Consider the following 19,776-nt stretch of genomic DNA (forward strand, 5'->3'; position numbering starts at 1 on the left):
GAGATGACATTTTTTTAAAAATTATTTTACTATCTATTAATCAATCATTAAATACCAATATTTTCATTGAATATTTCTGTGTTCAATACAAGTGGTGTTGTTACTGTTTTTCTCTCGGTGGGAATTCATTACTTGTACTGAGAAATTAAGCATTCATTTGAATTATTGAACATATTACTTACTTACATCTTATTTACATCGACTCACTTTAGTTTAATTTGCGGTCTTTTATTGAGTCAGAAGCGGCATTATTAAAAGGCGTGGAATTGTCAAGGGGGTAATATTACTGGCACACTCCAAAATTAAAACAAGCGACAACAAAGCAATGATAAAGCTCCCTTTGAATATATCCTCTCTCTCTCTCTCTCTCTCTCTCTCTCTCTCTCTCTCTCTCTATATATATATATATATATTTATTCTTCGTTTTTAAAAAGTTAAATAAAAATAAGAAGTTATGCTATACTATTATGTTGATATTAAGCCCGTCTCTAACACAACCGCTAAATTTTTTTTTATATTCTCATAAGGAATTATTCTTAATGTAAATAAAACTCTTTTAAGCCAGGGAATATCAAAAAATTTATTTAGCAAATTGCCTGACATATTCTCTTACTCTCCAGCTGTACTAACCAAACCAAAATTCATTTGACATTTTTAAAATTCCTTTTACTGAGCTGAATTTCAAACAGAAGAGTCTGGCCATATAAGGATTGAAGCTTTGGGGTATTTGTGTATATTTATTAAAAATTCCGATAAACGATGTAACTGGGTTTTTTTTTTCAATATGACCAAAAAATGCTTCCTGAGTTTCTTAAAATGTTTCATAATACCCATTTTAAATATTTTCAAACATGGCCTTAGATGCTTGCCTTGCTAAAATTGCATCACATTTCTCTTTCTCGTTTAAAGCAACCGGAAAAGTACATTCAAGCTGTATTAATAAAACTTTTGACTTTTTCCCCTCACTTTACGCACAAAATGTTGCATTATTTAACACAATAGAGGCCCGCAGACCATTTATTGAATGAATTAAAGCCTTGTAGATATAAAATATTGCGATACTCTAAGTCATTAACTGTTGATGGAACCTTTTCAATATCTTCCCTTAGTTCTGCGGCTAGATGATTCAAACATATTTCTTTTCGAGGCTGTGTTTCTCTGCTTTGGCTTCACTACTGTTGTACACGTCTCGATACAACTTTTGGCTTTTACTTCATTATATAAACTTGGGCACTTTCATGTTCATTTGGTTAAATTGATAGGAGGATTTTTCTGGGATGTTTTTTTTTTCCTGATTAAACATGAATTTAGGTTCGTTAATGTACGCATACGGCGCAAAACGTTTTAAGAATTAGCTTTGTATACACGTGTGCTAATAATGAACATTTGAAAAGCTGATATGGTTGGTAATGTTTTACATGTTTGATGAGGTATAAACTGTCAACTGAATTGCTTAAAATACAATTGTTTCCTATGTGGCTTTATTATTCATTACGAAAGCATTTTGATTTCTTGAATATTTACTCACAGGATTTTTTTTATAATTGATGTAATTATTACTTTTTTTAATTTGATAAGATCGGCCATAGTTCAATCGTAGAACTTCTGAGTATTATTGCTCGTATTATACTAGTATTTAAACAAAATCTTTGCTGAGTTTATTAGAAAAGAAAATTTTGAATTGTAAAAAAAAAAAAGATCTATTTACCAAAAAAAAAAACCAAACAAATAAACAAACATTAATGTGTGATTGCATTAAGCACTAACTGTCAGCACGATGAATCTTGAAATTTATATAAAAATACAAAATTGGAATGTCATCACAAAACTTTTAGGGGGATGGGTACTCCAGACTTCTAGGTTTACCAGAAAACATTAAACACTTGCATTTCATTTTCTCATTATAAAAAAAATAGGTTTCTTGTGTGGTTTATTTTCGTATTATTGATAGTTTGATATTTTCTTCTTTACCGCAGGTTTTGGAGACTGTACCCCGGGATATTAATCAATCATTAATTACCAATATTTTCATTGAATATTTCTGTGCTCAATACAAGTGGTGTTGTTACTGTTTTTCTCTCGGTGAGAATTCATTACTTGTACTGAGAAATTAAGCATTCATTTGAATTATTGAACATATTACTTACCTACATCTTATTTACATCGACTCACTTTAGTTTAATTTGCGGTCTTTTATTGAGTCAGAAGCAGCATTATTAAAAGGCGTGGAATTGTCAAGGGGGTAATATTACTGGCACACTCCAAAATTAAAACAAGCGACAACAAAGCAATGATAAAGCTCCCTTTGAATATCTCTCTCTCTCTCTCTCTCTCTCTCTCTCTCTCTCTCTCTCTCGCTATATATATATATATATATTTATTCTTCGTTTTTAAAAAGTTAAATAAAAATAAGAAGTTATGCTATACTATTATGTTGATATTAAGCCCGTCTCTAACACAACCGCTAAATTTTTTTTTATATTCTCATAAGGAATTATTCTTAATGTAAATAAAACTCTTTTAAGCCAGGGAATATCAAAAAATTTATTTAGCAAATTGCCTGACATATTCTCTTACTCTCCAGCTGTACTAACCAAACCAAAATTCATTTGACATTTTTAAAATTCCTTTTACTGAGCTGAATTTCAAACAGAAGAGTCTGGCCATATAAGGATTGAAGCTTTGGGGTATTTGTGTATATTTATTAAAAATTCCGATAAACGATGTAACTGGGTTTTTTTTTTCAATATGACCAAAAAATGCTTCCTGAGTTTCTTAAAATGTTTCATAATACCCATTTTAAATATTTTCAAACATGGCCTTAGATGCTTGCCTTGCTAAAATTGCATCACATTTCTCTTTCTCGTTTAAAGCAACCGGAAAAGTACATTCAAGCTGTATTAATAAAACTTTTGACTTTTTCCCCTCACTTTACGCACAAAATGTTGCATTATTTAACACAATAGAGGCCCGCAGACCATTTATTGAATGAATTAAAGCCTTGTAGATATAAAATATTGCGATACTCTAAGTCATTAACTGTTGATGGAACCTTTTCAATATCTTCCCTTAGTTCTGCGGCTAGATGATTCAAACATATTTCTTTTCGAGGCTGTGTTTCTCTGCTTTGGCTTCACTACTGTTGTACACGTCTCGATACAACTTTTGGCTTTTACTTCATTATATAAACTTGGGCACTTTCATGTTCATTTGGTTAAATTGATAGGAGGATTTTTCTGGGATGTTTTTTTTTTCCTGATTAAACATGAATTTAGGTTCGTTAATGTACGCATACGGCGCAAAACGTTTTAAGAATTAGCTTTGTATACACGTGTGCTAATAATGAACATTTGAAAAGCTGATATGGTTGGTAATGTTTTACATGTTTGATGAGGTATAAACTGTCAACTGAATTGCTTAAAATACAATTGTTTCCTATGTGGCTTTATTATTCATTACGAAAGCATTTTGATTTCTTGAATATTTACTCACAGGATTTTTTTTATAATTGATGTAATTATTACTTTTTTTAATTTGATAAGATCGGCCATAGTTCAATCGTAGAACTTCTGAGTATTATTGCTCGTATTATACTAGTATTTAAACAAAATCTTTGCTGAGTTTATTAGAAAAGAAAATTTTGAATTGTAAAAAAAAAAAAGATCTATTTACCAAAAAAAAAAACCAAACAAATAAACAAACATTAATGTGTGATTGCATTAAGCACTAACTGTCAGCACGATGAATCTTGAAATTTATATAAAAATACAAAATTGGAATGTCATCACAAAACTTTTAGGGGGATGGGTACTCCAGACTTCTAGGTTTACCAGAAAACATTAAACACTTGCATTTCATTTTCTCATTATAAAAAAAATAGGTTTCTTGTGTGGTTTATTTTCGTATTATTGATAGTTTGATATTTTCTTCTTTACCGCAGGTTTTGGAGACTGTACCCCGGGATATTAAGACTATAGTTCACGACATTCACACTGTTGTAAATCATTAATCTCGCAGAAAATATTTTTTTTTTTTGTGTCGTGTATTGATTTTACGAAAAAGTAAAAATCGTCTACAGAGTGAAATCAGTGCAAAAAATGCTGAGTTGTTAAAATGAATGAAAACTGCACAACATTATTAGCCTATGTGGTTTTGTTGATTCTTTTAAATTTAGTTTTTATTTCTCTATGAAAACATTTTTTAATGCAATTGCAACAACGTTAAAACATTAAATTATTAAATTCTATGTCTTTTATATACATGTATTGTGAATGCTTTTAATTAAAGCGATATAGTTTTAACCATTAGCATTTAGTTTAACCATTTGTTTTAATACAACTAAATGAATAATGATTTATTGCTTATTGATTGTTTTCCAGTTTTGCTTAAATGACTTTCTTGGGGATTTTTTTTTATCATTTGACTTGCATGTATCATGTCACAAACATCTATTTCAATTCCTTATAATAATCAAGTTATTTTGTCAAAATATTGCAATTACTGTATACTTTAATCTTTTATATAAAGACATTATAGAGATTGAGAAAATAAAAACTTTTGGTTTTTGCTTGTTATGTTTTATTTTGATGAAATTTACAAAAAAATGTGATAATACCAATATTCGATGAAAACTTCAGATAAATTTTATGAACATTATATAAATCATTCTTCAGGGGAACGCCAGTGTTTTCCATGAAAGGGAACCTTATCTGCTTTTTTCTTAAAAATCACAGGCTCCCTTGCGTCAAGTCCTAAATTCGGATTTGAACCAGCGACCCAATGTTTAAATTTGATTTCGTCGCCTTTGTGATTTAAGAATGAAAAGTATGGAATTTTTTTTATCGATATTGGCAAAATGAAAGCTCTCATTTTGATGTGAATTTAAGCTGATTCTAGGCATATACGTTTACCGACCAAGAATAGATTATTGTCAGTGTTCGATGTTTCATCCACGATCCATTTATGTAATGGAAGGGGAGCGGCTCATTAAGAAAGCTTGGCTTTATTTTTAATCATATTGTTTATGTGACTCTGTGACAGAAATATAATGTTGCGTGCATTAAGGCAATTCTGCATGCTGTATCGAAAATTACCGATTGAAAATGTGCATGTTCCTTGTATAAACAGTGAAAATAAAAAAACAAACGATGATAGAGATACGAATTGCGGATGAAGTTCGGGATGAAAAACAGGGGAAAAGAAACTGATTTCAGTAGTTTGCACCGTAAAAATAACCTTATTTTGCCCCCATCCTGACGAATACTGTGCATATATGATATCGTGAGCTTCAGGTATGTATAAAAGCCATCCATGGACGCCGATGTCAACGACCAGAATTTACATACAAATGACAAGGGGAAAAAAAGGTGGTGGGTGGGTGGAATCCCTCTAACGACTCGTAGTTTTACAAAATTAGCAATTTCCTTAGGTTCTCCTTTATTTTCAACTGATTCTGATTTACAACATATGTGATGAAAAGGTCATGTGACAATAGATTATTGAGGGATAAGGAAATCAATGTCTAGTTGTGAATGTCTTCCTGCCTTCAGGGCCGCGATTGTGCGCGCAGCCCATTATGACAAGTTATTAACATTCAGATAGAACCGGCAATGTATGGCATTTATACGTATTAATTTGGATCATCAACTCTTCACTACCACTCCCACTGACTTCGGTTGATCGTTGCTTGCTCAAAGGAAGTCGTGTTTAGCGCTCTAATAGTATATAGCACAAAGCATGAAACGTGATATATAATATATTTCTATTTCAATGTATGAAATAGCATTTTTTTTTAAAGTTACCATTCACGTGTTATGGAATGGGCTGTAAAAGAATGCGGTGTCATAAATTTGCAATCAAAGATTTCTTCGGTGATTTTCTTGGTTTTTTTTTTTTTTTTTACAAAAGGAATATACAAGTACTTATGATTATTGGCATATTGCTTATTGCATATCATAAAAGTTATACATGTACTTTACGGTGCTTGAATTCCGGAGAATTGATCTAAAGTTATCGATGATATACTAGTAAACTATTCTTTGAATATGTCGATACAGTTTTCGAAATGCAAGTATCTATCTTCTTAACAGATACATGTAAGGGGCTTTGTTGCCATATTCAGAAAATAATTTCCCTTAGTGTGTGTGTGTGTGTGTGTGTGTGTGTGTGTGTGTGTGTGTGTGTGTGTGTGTGTGTATATATATATATATATATATATATATATATATATATATATATATATATATATATATATATATATATATATATATATATATATATATATATATATATATATACTAAGGGAAATTATACACACACACACACACACACACTTATAATGATGCAGCACACGGCTAACCGAAGAAAAATTAGGATCACCTAAGTATTGATAACATAACTCGAGTGGACAATGTCATATAGATACCATATTTGCTTATCTATTTGGGAAGATATATTCCAGAATCAATAATATGTCTTCACTTCGTAGTTTTCGTCCAATGACGATTGAGGGGAAATCATTGCTTTTGTGGGTTATTTGCATGCATTTATTCCTTTATTAAACTATACATGTATATTTTTACATATACAATTAATGTACCTTAGTTATACTAAAACGAACTAATTAAAGCACCTCTTTAAAAAAAATTGTTACAAAACCACTTTCATTAAATAGGTATTTTATTACATAATCTAATACCTATCATGAGATTTACTACTGAGTAGAAATGATATCGAAATTCTTTGAGTTGAGTGTGTTGTTATTTCTAGCGTTGTGGAGGGTGTTTCCAGTTTGACGTCATCAATATCAAATTATAGTTTTTAAGTTTGATTATATTCAAAGTATCGCGTATCGTTTCCATTGTCCCAGATTAAAAACTATTTAATATCGTCTCGATTACAGTAAAGGGGTGCGTCAATAGAAAATTTTATGCAATTAATTTATGTATTTTATATAATATAGGGATGGACACAAAGTAAGGACACAAAAATATCGTGACGAGCCCCCGCACGTGCAAAATATGCTAAAACTGTCCTTTTTCTGCAAAGAAAACCTCTATCATTTAAGTAGAATAATTTGTCAGAAATGTTTTATAATTTATGAAAGATTTAGCATGTTGATTTGATATATATGTACATATAATCTAATCTTTCCTTCTGACGATTTATGTTTATTATAAATCTGTGATATAAATTGTTACCCTTGCATTTTATACCAAATTCAAATCAAATAAATTTATATATTTAAAAAAAATTCCATTTTGGGGTCAGAGCACTGTCCTTTCCGATATATTTCATTTTATCAAATAAAATATACAACTTTTGTTGTATATTTTATTTGATAAAATGAAATACCGGTATATCGGAACGGACAGTACTTTAAAATGTAGGCGTCGGTTTTGTCATGCAACAAATTAAGCTGTTTTGCAAAGAGGTTTTAAAGGGAAGGAAATATTTGTAGACTTATTATGAAAAAATTGAAGATGGAGCAAAATGGGCCGATTTATCAGGTAAAGCAGATATAAACAACCGACTTGTGTAGGTCAAATTTAGCAGACAAGTTCAAGTTCTTTATTCCAAGAGACAAATATCTCATAGGTTATACAAGTGAACATATACATATTAAATTCAGTAAGACATACAAAGTGTACAAAATCAATTTGGATTATTCACATTCGAGAGTGCAAGAGTTCGATGCTTGTTTGCATAATATAAATATTTCCCTAAATTACACAGTTCTTTAGTATTAGAAGTAGATAGTAACTGTATAACTTTATAGAAACTTGGTTTTCGGGAGTAGTATTTTTTTTAGTATAAGCAAAAAAAAAAAAAAGTTTCCCAAACTCTTCAAAAACCTAATCCGTGGGTGTGTGTGTGTGTGGGGGGGGGGGGGGGGGGGGGGGGCTGGCGTAGCATAGTACTATATAACTTCAATTTTACCCCTACTTTCCTTATTTTCATATCAATTATTTACATACTCCCAAAAAAGTGGGGGGGGGGGGGGCAACTCATTGATAATTCAATTTTTTTTATGTAAATTTAAAAAAAAAATAGTTGCTGTGGGAAAAAGTGGGGCCCCCCCCCCCCCGTTTAAGTTTCGTGTCTTTCGAAAATGAAGGATTTTGAGTTGGTGGAAACCTGGGTACAAACTATTTTAATCCCTTTGAATTGCTAAATAACAAAACTTTATTTGAAAGATAAGCTAAGGCATAAGGAAATAACACACAGCGTGAATTAAGACTCTCTTACTTTTTAAATGATAAATTAATTTTCATCGATTTACAGATTCAACTGTGTACCATTTAATATAAGGACCATTTTGGTTTTTCTTTATTTTCCCGCCGATAATGTGTAGTTGCTGCTGAACTTTTTTTTTCATGGAGGAGGATTTCCACACTTGATTAATTAAAGTAATTGCATTTCTACATTTATTGTGTTTCGATTGCCTCCATGATTCAACAGAGACCGATATTTGCATATTTCTATTATCCAAAAGTATCGAATGAGGGGGAAGTGCTATTCGATAGTATAGACAATCCCCAGCCTCCAGTGTAAAAAGATATCGAAGGATGCGGTGCTATATAATAGTATGTACTATATAGCACAGATATACAGATACAGATATATACTCTCTTTATTGGATTGACACAGGCGCCTGGTTTCATATTCTTCTCATATTAAAATATGTGTACATAAATGTTTACGACATAGTATATTGTATATTATAAGATAGGAAGTACATTCAGGTGCCAAACGTATGTCAATTTTTAAATTTCACTATATATATATATATATATATATATATATATATATATATATATATATATATATATATATATATATATATATATATATATATATATATATATATATATAGGTAAATCCAGAAAAAATTCACAGTGGTCGGATAAGATATAGAAAACTTAAATGAATAAAAACACAAAGTCCGAGTAAAACATAAGCGCTTTCATTTTCATCTTCAGATGTTTTACAACTAACCAAGGTAACGCCGTTATTGTGACGTCATAATAACAATGTTTGTGTTAAATTACATTGTTTTTATTTCATTGATATGTGTTATGCTTAAAAATACGCCAAAATTGTGACGTCAACACCAGAGACTTTGCTAACGTTATTATGACGTCACAATAACGGCGTTACCTTGGTTAGTTGTAAAACATCTGAAGATGAAAATGAAAGCGCTTATGTTTTACTCGGACTTTGTGTTTTAATTCATTTAAGTTTTCTATATATATATATATATATATATATATATATATATATATATATATATATATATATATATATATATATATATATATATATATATATATATATATATATATATAATTTCCCAATACAACAAAAAATAAATCGGCACAGTTTTAAATAATTTAAAAATGATAAATATCCAGAATAAAATCACAAATTGATCCTATTAACCGCAAACGTTTTCGCCATTCCTGGCTCTTCAGGCAGTTGTGTACAAATGACTAATATGTAACGTAGTCTACATATTACTACATACTACGTTACATATTAGTCATTTGTACACAACTGCCTGAAGAGCCAGGAATGGCGAAAACGTTTGCGGTTAATAGGATCAATTTGTGATTTTATTCTGGATATTTATCATTTTTAAATTATATATATATATATATATATATATATATATATATATATATATATATATATATATATATATATATATATATATATATATATATATTTCATTGAAAACAAACATTTTTTTTAAAGCCGAATCGTTAAAAAGTGACCCCTTGATTGATTTTGAAAAGATCTATCATCACATCTAACAGTAGTCCGAAAACTGAATTTCACATTCTATAAAACTTCAGTTCTTTAGGCCTGCTTTGTTATATATTATCCGATCCACAAACTGATGAGACTATTGTGAAAAAAAAAATTACTGTGAACTTCCCGAAAAGTATACGAACAAGTTGTCATTTTTCTTTTCAGTTATGTCGTCATTTCCGCTTTCAATCACTGCTAAAAATTGATATTGAGTAAATGTATGACAGCATATTGTTGACAACGTATCTCTTGATCACATGTTTATTTTAAAAACCGACTATTGAGAAGCAGTACATTTCATTGTAAGTAACGTCCGCTGATTGTAAGTAGATTAAGAATTTTAGTAATGTAGAGAAACAAACAGATGGAAAGTTTGTCATTTTTATGGAGAAAAAACACCTCCTAAGATAATGACAATCGAGATCTGGTTGTGATATCTGTGTGTTTATCATCTGTTTTCGCTTTTTTGGGAAACAAATTTTACTGAGAAAACTGAAAACGATGTACTTCTTTTAACAAAGACATATATAACAGTTATTATATACGTCCCTGTTTTTAACAAGCACCTTTTGACCTAATGAAAATCTTAAGATAGTATATATTAATGTGGTAAGAAGTACATTGTAAACAAATTGAAAATGTGAAAATTATAAAAACCCTGGTTGGATAGGAACTCATAACATGTTATAATATGTTTTTACGGTGCTACCACTGTGGAGAGCACAGCAAGAATTACACCTATACTTGTTTCCTATCATATCGCGGGTTCTATGGTATCGCTGTATTTCTGTTTACATATAGAAGCACGCGCTGAAATTGACATTTGACGTCGGGATATTTTTAGACATAGTAAACATAGGTACGCTGAACCTCACTGAGGTATATAATAGAGGAAAATCACAATAACATTAGTTAAATTTTATTTTTTTCTTAGTTCATATATTTTTTTGCATTCTAATTGCATACGTTGTATCTGTGCCCCCGGTCCCTATTTGTAGGGGTATAATTTCCTATTTTCTAATTTAATGGTTTGACAATATGCAATATCTGTATAGATTTTTTAACTGTTTATTTTTTCTTTTTATTCTTTTTTTCAGTTCAAAATGACCTATTTTTTAAATCTTCCCTACTTATACTTGCTGTACACGGATGCAAATTTAGCTTTAAATTGGAGGGAGATGATAGTAAAGTATGGCTCTTGCTAGTACATTTGTATATATTTAATCTCTCTATCAAAACAAGAACAAAAAATTAAAAACTTCATCTGAGGCAGGTATTGCAGTCTATACTTAAAATGCTAGTACACGCATTACAGATGTTTGATCCACCTCAAGTTTATCACGGGAAATATAGCGCGAGAACACTGTGACGTCATTCATGGCCTGTTTTGTCTTTGTTTACGTATCTCGACTCAATATGAAGGTATGGAAGCATGTAACAAATATCTTGGGTCTCGCCAAAGCTTGTGCAGTACTCAGAACGTGCCTTCAAATCTCAAGACACCATTAATTAAGAGTTAAATGTCGGCCATTTTTGGCATAGCACCACATATGAAAAAATTGAAGAGCATGATGGGACGTAGACAAAAAAATTTTGTTTGATGAATCTATAGGTGTAGCTTGTTCTTTTTCCCGCGCACACTGGTTCTTAGAGCTCGCTTCGCTCGCCGCGCACCGCGCCAGTGAGCTGCACTGGCTAATATGTCATAATATGACAATGTTCATATACCGTAGTTATATAATGCCCACTTATTACACTATGCAGTTAGCTAACAATTTTGGGAAAGAAAGCATTTATAACCTGATTTTAGTGCATATTTCAATAGCTAGGAAGTACATCACAATATGGAGGTGTCCATACCACATTAATATGAATAACAGGGTTTATTATTTGACTATACTTGCTCGTACACTGTTCCAAGATGTTTACATTGCTTATGCAGCACAATTTCCTAAATTATTACATTATTCATTAAAACATCAGATTTATTCACAAGATTGAAAATTGCAAGATAGTTCCTTTGAAACATATCTTGTAGGGTTGAAGAATGTGGCTAGCAAAGAAAAGTCTTTTGGGGATTTGCATTGCAAATAAAAGAAAAATCTGGGATGATAAAGTTAGGAAAATTGTGCAAGGTGTCTGAGAATGAGAACTGTAAATTCCTTATATTACTCAAGTACTGTAGTTCCATGATCCCACTGTTTTGTATCAAATTGTGAAAATATAAAATCGCGAAAGCAGAACTTTTTTCCTTCTTTCTTATTGATCTCAACTCTCAAAAAATATTAGGCCTAAAAAAAGAGTTGTGTGTATAGGGTAAACCGTCCTTACCTACAAAAATGCTCCGATCCTACCATTTTTAGATGTCTGTTTTTATCCGATTGTGAATTTTATAATATTTCTATTAAAAAATCTGTTTTTAAATATGACACAAACAAGATTCTTAGGATTCATGCAGAAAAAATATGATAGAATAAAAAAAAATCTCTACCTACCTAATTTTTTCATCAGTGTTTTAACACACAATTTTTTTTATAGGCCTAATGGCAAGATTCTAAAACCCACAAAGGGTGCTTCTCGCTATTTTACAGATATTAATTCCTCACATTTAATTAGGAATCTACAGTATTTGAAGATGTCAGATTTTGTAATCATAAATCTCTTTAAGAAATTGGTTTTCGACTCTTGCTAATTTCTCTGAATGATGATATTTTAATGACGATGTCTCTGATTTTTCCCTAATACCTATTTCAATTGCAATTTTTTGACAGGTATGTGTATAATACACACATACAGTCTTTCTCATGATATTTTCATACTTATTATATTTTCAGATTTAGACATTAGTTGGGAATAATATTTATCTGAAAGGATCGAGCCACTATGAAGCTTTACTGCATAGCCGTTCTTCATAAAGGGGAAACAAAAGTGAATCCCTTGGCCTCAGCACATGAATTATCATCATTTGGATATTTTCAAAGATCTAGGTACGCATATTTTTCACGCATGGATATTTTATGGATCCATGCTTGCATATTGTAGTTGGAATATTAAATTATGCTATTATGTTGATAATGTAAATAAGAACAATCTAAAAATCATGAATTTTAATTTCTTCTACAGTACTATTATACAGAAATGTTCAGTGCTGAAAAAATAGTTGAAATTCAGAAATTTGATTTATTTCTTTATTTTAGGGGTTGGGTTTTATGGGTTATGCCTGATATAATATGTTTCTTTTTTTTAACAGTGTAAAAGAGTTTATGGACTTCACATGTAAAATTGTGGCAGAGAGAACAATAGTTGGGTCTAGAGCATCTGTGAAGGAACAAGGTTTGGTCAATGTCCGTCTTTCAATTCACCCACTTAATACATATTTTCTGTTTTTAAACACTAAGTAATGGGAGATCATTCATCACCATAGAATTTTGTGTAGAATAACACTTAACCTTTTTTAAAATGTATGTAGAAAGTTTATAAATTTGAAGAGAGAAGACAGAAAAACATCAGATTTTATAACAAAGGCTGTATATGTATTGGGAGTCTTCAGACAACAACAAAAATACCACTATGATGTTTTATTAAATATTTTTCAGAGTACATTTGCCATGTTTATGTTAGAAGTGATTGTCTAACGGGATTAGTGATTGCAGATCATGAATACCCACAGAGAGTGGCCCACACTCTTATCAATAAGGTATGTTACGGAGAATTGAATGAAAGTCAATCCTTTAACAAATCTGCAGGAGGCCACCTGTAATTAGCATTATAAATTCATATATTTATTTAAAGGCCGAACATTTTTACCGGGTGGTAAATCTCAGGTGAGGGCGGGGCTTAATTATTAGAGGTGTGAAAGCCTCCGGGGCTTGCAGTACCTGTGGTCGTGAATGTTGCTAATCGCTATACACAGGAAGCAAATTAATACACAGGAAATAAAGAATTAGCCAGAATTGGTCTTAGTTTGAATATCTTATTGTTCTAATGACCACAGGAAGCGATTTTATAAGGAAATGGTTTGTGTCGTCCGAATTTTCTCTAAGCACACGTGTGTAAAGCACACTTAAAAAAATGCAGTAAAATAATTCTGCTATAAAAGTATAACTCAGTACACTGTGTTTAGCACTTGACATTGTTTAAAAAGTTAATTTAAACAATTATTATAGTATAAGAAAACCATGCGATCAGTAAGAATGTGGAATGTAAAGACAGCCATTATACGTCGACAATTAATGGAGTTCGTTTTCCATGGAGTGACGTTTACATACACCAACTTCTTACCAGTAAATACAGCTTTAGTAGCATATTGTACGTTTAATGTGAAAAGATTTGTATGTTTTGGAGCTGTCCATGCATTTTCGTGGAATTTATTAGGTCACACACATTGAACATAATTCAAATAGAAATTGTGCGTAATTTCAATCACTGAATAATTATTTTTCATAATCAATTCTAATACTGGTAATGTTTAAAAATCAATTTTCAATCCCCCCCTTTAATACATGACGGAAGATATCAAAGATAACGTTGTTAATTGCTAGTAAACAGAAATCCGCGGACCTGGCAAGATCACGTCAATCAAACTGGGTGCTATTGTTTCAAACTTGTTTGACAAGCGGCATCATTTTGAAGTTTGTACAGGTAAAAAAGGGGGCGTTTGTAAAATGTTCGGCCTTTAAGGTTACTGGTAACAATGTTTTAATGCTGATTGATATTTAATTAAACGCAAGAAATTTTTATTGTGAAATCACAAGAAGCAACCCTTTTGGATTTTATAATCTCGCTTCCATTTTTCTGACAGTCCTGAACCATATGGAATTATATGAAAACTTTTGATGATCGTGATATTACATGTATATCCATGGGGTTTGATACAAATTGGCAGAATAAAGTAATTACATAAAATTAGGAGTCTACAGTATCTATCATTAGGAAAAATACTCAGAAGTAGTATATAGCATAAGCAGATCTAGAGGGGGTTGGCCCCCCTCCTCCACCCTGGAAAATTCAAACTTGTTAGATTTATATAGTAAAGTTACCGAAAATATGCCTCGGGGCCCCTTCGAAGAACAGACCTACCCCCCCCCCCCTCCTTCCTTTCCACTTTGAATAAATTTTTGGATGTATACAATTATGTAGTACATGTATGTATTTTAATTTTCAACAGGTTCTGGAAGAATTTACAGGTAAAGTTCCTAAGTCACAGTGGCCAACAGCTAATTCGAGGTAAATGGGTGTTCAGTTTGATGTTATGGTTTATATTTAATATGTGTATAGTGAATTTTGAAGATTAAAAAAAGTTTGACCGAAAAATGAGAGAGCTGTCATGGTGCTTGTTATTTCTTCATTTCTTTGTCATTCTCTCCCTTAGGCTTATTAAAAGACTTCTATAATACATGTATCAGGTTCTTTATCTTGGGTACTGATATTTGTGTTATAAATTTAGTTGTTTTACAGTGTACATGTGATACTGTTGCACATATAAACACTATATATACTAGTAATCTTGATTAAACGATTACAGAATATGATGTAGTTTTTATCATCCTTGAATATATTTAGATAATTTCAAATCCGATTATAAGGAAATTAATATGTTTTTAACAAAACTAGGTTTTAACTCGGCAAGCTATTTTGGTATATTTTTAAGAATGAAGTTTAAAGCATTGATGCTATAGTGTTGAGCACATTTAATGTGGTTTTTCATTGACATGTTTTCATATAGATATTTTTATCTATGTTTAAGTCTGTTTTACTGTCAATGAATAATGCATTTCTTTCTCTCTTATGAATATGTATATATGTATAAATGTGTATGAAGAGTGTTTAGAGTAATGCGCCCTCTTCTTGGCCCATGACAATAGGAATTATTTTGATAGAATTGCTTGCTTGTATAAGAAGAAACATTTATGAATGAAAAAGACACCAGAATATATGGATTTTATAAGGATATTCAAGCTAGTATTGATCAGGTTTATTATTTTTCAGTACGATAGTGTATAGAGAGTTAGCCGATTACCTTCAGAAATACCAGGATCCCAAGCAAGCAGACTCAATGACCAAAATTCAGAGTGAATTGGATGAAACAAAGATTATCCTGGTAGGTGATTTCATTCATTCAAGAAAAGGACCATTGCAGTCAGCACTCCTTTGCACAATCCTTTGCAGAATAAATTGATATTGCAATACCTGAAAATGAAGTGCGAATCATATCACTTTCAAAGTATTTTTATTTATCAGTAGATCCATGTATTAAGTAAAGATATTTTTGGTTTTGATTTTATGCAATTGATTCGTCCAAGTTATAATTAAAGGAACATTACATTGTTTTTATGAATGTATACAAAAAGGTGTACTAACGATAAACATTGAAACAATTAATGTATGCAGGTACATGTATAATGAATTCGATGCACATTGATATTTCATAATGACATTTTGACAGTACGATACGATAGAGAAGATTCTGGAGCGGGAGGAGAAGCTCAATGATTTAGTGGAGAAGTCAGAAGGACTCAGCATGCAGTCCAAAGCTTTTTACAAAACAGTAAGTATGCCTACAATGCTTATATTATTTCTTAAAAGGCCATCCACACTTTCGGAATTAGTTTCTGAAAATAGTCCAAACTTGTTGTGTTTTTTAAAGAATTTTTTACCCCAGCATTAGCACAACTTGAAAATGGCAGAAAAAAATTATAATTTTCAGGGGAAAACATGAATTTTGTAATTTTACCATTACAATGTGATAATGAAAAACAATAGTATAATACTAAACTGAGCTACAAAGTTATGAAATTAAAACAATTTCATAAAACACATAAATCTCTAGGTTGTGACATGCTGTCAAAAAGTATAAATGTATAATGCCACAAGGTGTGGAGGATTCTTAAAGAGGTTTTATGGTGAAAGCTTGGTACCTTCCTTTTAATAAACCTATGATAGATTTATTTCTATAATCACAATACAAATCTTGGCTCAGGGAAAAGCACTTATCATGTATGCTGTTAAATCATTAATTTAATTTAGTCTCCAAAACAAAGCTTGGAGAGTAACTGTTTTTCCGCATCATGTTTAGACAAATTTCATTATTTGCTCAGTTCTATATAAATTCATAATTTACTCTTTTTTTCTACAGGCAAGGAAGACCAACTCCTGCTGTGTAATATTATGAACACACTATTCAGTAGAGAAACAGCGTTATATCTGTTGAGTTTACAACATTATAAAGAGGGGAGGGGCAAAAAAAGAGGATCTCTTTCCTCCATTCAAAGAACTTTCAGCTCTATTGTGAAGAATACATTATTGTATCAATTAAATGTTTTGCTTAATGCTGAAAATTTAAAGATGAATCTTTGATTTAAATTTGTGTTTAACAATTAAGCTACTGGTGTCTTATTTTTTTTATTCTCTCACCATTTTTTGCTCTTTTAAAGTGCAATTGTATGTCTGTAGTAAGCATGTTATAATGTGTGTGCTTGTACATGTATGTATATTTATATTCGACAAGACACTGTCAAAGATAAGAGTGGATTTTTTTTTATCCATGACTTGTTGTGTAAATCATATAAGTTATCCATGTGCATTGGTATTATTCTGCAATACTTTTTGCATACCTTTTATAGAAGAAAAGTTACAGCTTAACCAATATTTTTTCTTTAGTTTACTGGTATTTATTGGGTATCTTCCACATTGAGATTGTGTGAGTGATTTTTAATATATATATATTTTTAAGCAAATGAAAACAAGGATTAGTTGTACTTTGTGGCATTAACATTTTGACAATCGACATGTTTTCATGAAGGGATATATGTCGTTTATTAAAATATGATAAAAATTTATTGAATTTGAATTGTAAACAAATAATCATTTCTAATACCAATATATGTTGACAAAATTTCTCCATATTATAAAGAACATTATTTCAAACTATAATGAATTCAATTTAATTCTTATTTTTTGGCAACTGGCATAAATATATATGTACCTTTAAGTCTTGATAAAGTAATTTTAAATTCATCATGTACATGGATGGTGTCAGGTAGCAATAACAAGTATTTATTGCACAAGATCTGTCTCGACTATATAGAAATTTACATATCTGTGCTCTAGGTACAGCGCAGACATAGCAGCTTAATGATACACAAGCAGCTACAGTATTTGTGTGGAAGGCTTCAGCTCTTGCTGACTAACTAGGGACCACTGCAATGTTGAATATTAACAGCTTGTCATTTGTATTCATTTCCTATTTGTGTCAGGATTTAATTTTCTATATTAGATTTAAATGCTATAATTTATTTCACTTTTTTGTGTTTTAACAAAATGATGTAATAATTATATTATTTAATATTACAAACAAATGCATATCTTGCATTTTAAATAGCATGTGATTTGATGAGTGATATGACTTGTCATGATTTGAATGCATTATTTTAAGTTCTTTGGTTTTGCATATTGAAACTCCTAGATCATCTTAAATGGTGCTGATGTCTACCCTAATTGCTCTCTATTTTTTTTAATTACCCTGTATTACCTTGTCCATGTACACAGTTTCAAAGCAGATGTCATTCAGGATTTATTTATGCTTTGTCAGCAACTCTATTTTTAATTTCAATGCTATTTTCTATTTTTGCATTCCCTCTGAAGTTCTGTGTGGTGAAAAAATGGTAAGATTTTAAAATTACATATGTTTATATTCACCCGTCATTTTCAACTCATGATATCCTAAAATGTCATAACAGTATGCTACACTGTAAACAAAAATTATTAAAAGATAAATATTTGCTTCAATTATCAATAAATACCTTTGAATTGTTTGAAAAAAATTAAATGATCCATGTCATTTCCTACTCAGATGATACATTCCTATGTGAAAATGAATTTGGTGGTTTCATTAGTTTTTCTTTCCTTTTCTTTCTTTTTTTGGGGGGAGAAGGGTGTCGCTCACATTAAATTTTGGTGGTTTTACTTGCAACGATAGTCTTTTTATAAAGCTACTGTAATAAAGTGAGCATGTTAGTGTGTGTGGAGGAGTGAATGACTAGCTGACTGTGTGTGAATTTACTTCAGAACAGGGAAGTTACAGAAGAGCTACTGTAATAGCATAATCATAAACCACAGCCAACATGTACAATCATCCCCTGAGGTGTATGCTGTCAATGGATTGTGGTCTAAGTTCACATTGTTTTAAATATTGGTCTGTTTATGGATTTGAATAAACATATTCTGGTAATTTTATAAAACACATGTCTAGTTAATGTTTATTAATATTTTGATGTTTAAACACTAAAATAATAAAGATGGTTTTATCAGATTAGTTTGGTGCCTGAGCACCAGGATTTCATTGTATAAGTCGGTAACATATTTAATAGAAGGTGAAGACTGTGCTTTTGAATCTACATTTATTTGTATTTATGAATATTCAATTTTGAAACCTGTAACTATACAGTTGATTAATTCATTACATTCATACATGCTGTGTAATATTGTTTATATTTTGTACATAAGAAAAGATTGATGGAAGTCTTGAGTGAAATAAAATATAAAGGCATATATTTCTTTGGAATTTTCAGATGAAGGTAAAGACTTAAGAGAAAAATCATCATAGGGCATATTTAACAAATGCAAAATGCAATACCCAAGACTGCCTGATAAAAAAGGAGTTTCTTAGCTGCAAATATTTTCGGTGTCGTGGAATGATTTCCTTTTCACAAAAAAGCCCACCAATATAATTCAAAGTGTATCAGTTACTGAAAGTATACTGATATTTTACTGGTTCTTAGTTGAATCGTGTATTGATGAATAATAAGGGTCCTTCTCTACCTATATGGTGATCAGTCTGTCGGCCGTCCATCTGTCCATTCGAGATCAATTGTCCTGAGCATATTTTCTGTCCCATTGGCGTAATCTGGCGCATACTTCACCATGGAGAAACAGCCAAATCGTCTCCTGTGAGACTTTGAGTCT

General features: G+C 31.0%; 1 protein-coding gene across 2 annotated transcripts; it reads left to right on the forward strand.

Moving 5' to 3' along the window:
* The first annotated feature begins 9,982 nt into the window (after window positions 1–9,982).
* On the forward strand, window positions 9,983–19,362 carry LOC128181429 (synaptobrevin homolog YKT6-like). Of its 2 annotated transcripts, none has more exons than XM_052849824.1 (8): window positions 9,983–10,115; window positions 12,648–12,800; window positions 13,064–13,146; window positions 13,410–13,510; window positions 14,981–15,039; window positions 15,802–15,913; window positions 16,259–16,360; window positions 16,949–19,362. In XM_052849824.1, the coding sequence occupies exons 2-8, from the start codon at window positions 12,697–12,699 to the stop codon at window positions 16,982–16,984; spliced, it is 597 nt and encodes a 198-aa protein (XP_052705784.1). In that variant the 5' UTR covers window positions 9,983–10,115; window positions 12,648–12,696; the 3' UTR covers window positions 16,985–19,362. The 2 variants fall into 2 exon arrangements, with proteins under 2 accessions (XP_052705784.1, XP_052705783.1); XM_052849823.1 differs by having other exon boundaries at window positions 9,996–10,135.
* Window positions 19,363–19,776: the final 414 nt, after the last annotated feature.

The sequence above is a fragment of the Crassostrea angulata genome, chromosome 4, assembly GCF_025612915.1.
Source record: "Crassostrea angulata isolate pt1a10 chromosome 4, ASM2561291v2, whole genome shotgun sequence".
Classification (NCBI taxonomy): Eukaryota; Metazoa; Mollusca; class Bivalvia; order Ostreida; family Ostreidae; genus Magallana; species Magallana angulata.

Coding starts and splice junctions, on each gene's coding strand:
- LOC128181429 (XM_052849824.1), top strand. CDS start 12,697: ATGAAGCTTTACTGCATAGCCGTTCTTCATAAAGGGGAAACAAAAGTG. Junction 15,040..15,801: donor TGGCCAACAGCTAATTCGAG/GTAAATGGGTGT, acceptor ATTATTTTTCAG/TACGATAGTGTATAGAGAGT. Junction 16,361..16,948: donor CCAAAGCTTTTTACAAAACA/GTAAGTATGCCT, acceptor TTTTTTCTACAG/GCAAGGAAGACCAACTCCTG.